Source organism: Pleuronectes platessa, chromosome 9 (genome assembly GCF_947347685.1).
Source record: "Pleuronectes platessa chromosome 9, fPlePla1.1, whole genome shotgun sequence".
NCBI lineage: Eukaryota > Metazoa > Chordata > Actinopteri > Pleuronectiformes > Pleuronectidae > Pleuronectes > Pleuronectes platessa.
Genome location: NC_070634.1, coordinates 11,981,606 through 11,985,310, shown reverse-complemented (window position 1 = coordinate 11,985,310; position 3,705 = coordinate 11,981,606). Strand labels below are relative to the sequence as shown.

At 48.4% G+C, this 3,705-nt stretch overlaps 1 protein-coding gene across 1 annotated transcript in view; it reads right to left on the bottom strand.

Moving 5' to 3' along the window:
• crlf1b (cytokine receptor-like factor 1b) overlaps positions 1-191 on the bottom strand; it is a 6,724-nt gene extending 6,533 nt beyond the window's left edge. The window contains exon 1 of the mRNA XM_053430711.1: positions 170-191. Coding sequence (XP_053286686.1) covers positions 170-191 — 22 coding nt within the window. The remainder of the gene's footprint in view (positions 1-169) is intronic.
• Between the last annotated feature and the right edge of the window lie 3,514 nt (positions 192-3,705).

The window sequence follows — 3,705 nt, the reverse complement described above, 5'->3', positions numbered from 1 at the left end:
TCCTGATCACAGCTTTACCCTCATCAGACATCAAATCTAACTCAAGGGCACCAGAAGTGAGTGGGATATTTTTTCCAATTCTCCTAATTTTGCCCACATTGCCAGCTTTAGATTCCAGGTTGGACAGAACAGAAGGGTCACCCATCTATCGGAAGATCGAGGACCACACCTGCCTTCCCCCTCCCTGCCATCGCACCTCACTTCTCCCCCGTCTGTCCATTCCCGCAGACACACTGGGAGATAAACTACCTTGGTAGGACCCCCTGGCCTCTGGACCACCAGTCAACAGGTTCCCAGAGTTCAGCAGGGTCCCGACACAAAATGAGATCTGACATTAAATGTGCTCTATTTGCATTCTTGCTTCCAGGAACTCCTCTGGTTGCCAGGCAGCAGGGCCGATAGGTTGTCGTCGGAGGCAGCGGCGTCGGGGGAGCTGCTCTTTCAGGGATGATTTAAACTTCCATTACGGTGACACTGGTCTTTCATCCTCAGCACGAGACAAGACAGAAAGCGCCCGAGCAGCAGGTTCAACACCCGGGCTGTACAGAGGTCAAAGAGCCAACACTTCCTGGGTCGTCCACACACTGTCACTAGGACGGAGGTGGACAAACATTTACACTGGAGGAGAGGACGAAGGAAGAAGGTGGGAAAAAAAATCCAGAGAGCACCTCACTTTCTCTTAACACAAGCAAGCATGTAGGCACTAGGCAGGCGGAGTCTCACCAGCATCGCCATCAATAAATAAATAGAGGCTGACAGAAATATCCCCAGCATCGTCTCAGGCAGCACAGCACAGCACTGGCACGCAGAGAGAGAGCCATGGAGGGGACGACAGGCACACGCGCACACACACAGACTGAGACACGGAGATAAAGGCTGGGGAAGATAGCAGCACACAGAGGAGAGCAGGACGGAGGGAAACAGAGCACGTAAAAAAGGGAAGCATGGAGAAAGAGAGAGGGGGAGAAAATGGAGAGATGATGCCTCTGCTCTTTGTGTTGGTCCAGTTCGCCAGTCAGTAGAAAGGGATGAACAGCAGAGGTGAAAAATGCTTACTGTTCACTCCTGTTTTCAGGCAGAGGGGGTTCTTTCTCTAACACACTGAACGCAACACATCCCTCTTTACCCACCCCCCCAACCCCAGCCAAGACTGACTCCCTCCTTCCTCCCCTCACCTCCTCATCGCCACAGAGAGACCAGACCAGACTGTGCTGCGCTGCAACCCGCACACACACACACACACACACACACACACACACACTCCATCAATCTAAGTCTCAACTTCTGGTTCTGATTTAGAAACAACCTCCTTTCATTCACTGCTCTCCCCCTTCCTCTCTGTGTGTGTGTGTGTGTGTGTGTGTGTGTGTGTGTGTGTGTGCGTGTGCGCGTGTGTGCGTGTGTGCGTGTGGGACCACAACTCACACGGGGGCATAAATGTCTCAGGCTTAGCATGCACACGTGTTCGTGTAGCCACTTTGCTGGACTTGTACTCACACACACACATGCACACACATGCTGACAAACATGTCTTTATGAGGACATAATTCAAAACCCCTAACCCAAACTCTAGGACTAAAACTGTGGGAGTCTAAGGTTAAAATGTCCTCTTCCCCAAAATGTCCTCATTCCGTCAGGTTTTCAACTCAAACGGGTCCCTGCAAAGATAGAAGTACAAGTAGAAAAACACACACGAACAGCAAGCAGTGTTCAAGCTCATATTCATGGAGACACATGCTAACCCTCTTCAATGATTAGTCTCAATATGCCAGTGATCACAGAATGTCAGGAAGGCCTTGTACACGCATACACACACACAAACACACACACACACACACACACAGAGAAACACAATCCCCTCTCTCTCTGCTCCAAAACACACACACTCTTCATTTGCCGTCCCCCCTCTGAGCCGTGTCGGCAGGCTGCCAAGCTGCACATAAACATGGTGCATTGCATTTCACAGCCTTTCTGCAGGTACAGCGTGCAAACACTGGGAAATATTGAGCCACTCTCTCGCTTTCAGTCTGGACCAGGACGTCTTTAATTCTAATGCTTTTACCATCAAGCGGGAAAGGATAAAATATTGGCTGCTGTGTTTCGCCTTTCTGGCTCAAATCAGAGCAAAGAACCAGATCATATTTCATTATTAATAACTTGGGAATTTATAAAACATGTTAATGGTTTTAACTTACAAGTTAGCTTGTTAGCGCGATAGTGATGTAGCCTCTTAGGCAAAACGTCATTATAAAGACCTCATCTGCTCTTCATCAGAAGAGCAGATGATTTCTTCTGATGAAGTTTTCTTTTTGCCCCACCTTTTTTTTATTTCTCTGCCCTACATTCTGTTTTCTTCTCCCTTGTTTCTCTTTAAAGAAGTTTTGTATCTTTCTCCTCAGAAAAGAGAGTTCTCTCTCCACAAAGGTATTTCCAAGCATGTATATTAAATCAAATCTGGACATGATGAGGAGTTTTAAGCTGATCGGGTTTAAGATTTCATAATGTCTGATGTCGCAGCTCACTGCAAAGCTGGGTTGGAAGTGCATTTGTTAATTTTACAATGTGGATGGAAAAATTACAACTCCATCAGTCTGCAACTTGCAAAAACCCTTGTATTGTGTGTGGTGTGGTTTTTTCACTATTGTCTTTTTTAGTAGTAAACAAACTGCTCAAGAATATTAGTACTCATGTCATGACCCAGAAGCCACAAAACCCAAGCTTTAATTCAACATGGTCATAAGGGAAGGGCTTTAATATGTGTAAAGCCATTTTAATATGATTTGAGATTAGCCTGAGGACAAGACTGATATGAACTGGAAGTGAAGACTCTTGCTTATGGGGTTCTCTAACACGGAGCCACACATGCACAGAGCATGGTTGCACGAGAAGCACAAAGATTGTGTGCACACATTTACACACAACCTGGACCAGCAGCATAATTATACGACCCTGAGAAGGTAATTTACACACATGCTTCTACAGCCTTTAAAACACACTGGCCTCCTGCTCTTCCTCTCCCCCCTCCTCTCTGTCCTCTTTCCCACCTCCTTCTCCCCCCACTTCCTCTGCTCTTTGTATCGAACCTGCACGCCAAGACGAACGGGCTGCACAGCCCCACAAGGAGAAATGAGGAGTCGTTTGCCTCCGTTATCTCCTTTTCTCTATGCTGCCCCCCCCCCCCCCTTATTCTCTTTCTACCCCTTGCTTAACTTACTCAAGCTTCTCTCTTGCTCTCTCTCTCTCTTGCTCGCTCTCTCTCTCTCTCTCTCTCTCTCTCCACTTCCCCCTCCCCCAACAGCCCTCAGCCAATGGTGTCTGGGTGTCAGGCAGCTCAGAGAAGCTGTTGTCATGGTGACGGGGCTCCTGTCTGTGCTCTATCCCTCAGGCATCCCAGATCCAGAAAGCAGCATTGTGTTTACGTGAGGAGAGGAGAGGAGAGGAGGAGGAGAGGAGGAGGAGAGGAGGAGGAGAGTGCTGGGGATAGACTTAAGAGACAGAGTAGAGGAGGAGGAGAAGGAGATGGAGGAGGGAGGACGAGAAAACTGCTCTGCTTTGACCAGCCTTTGTCCTGCTGTGTCGTCGGGTTCGAAGGCCTTGCGTGCATGTGTGTGCTTGTGCGTGTGTTTTTGCGTGTGTGTGTGTGTCTCACATGACCCTGTAGACACCCAGGCATCTCACACTCCTATTCCTGGCACCTCCACCCAA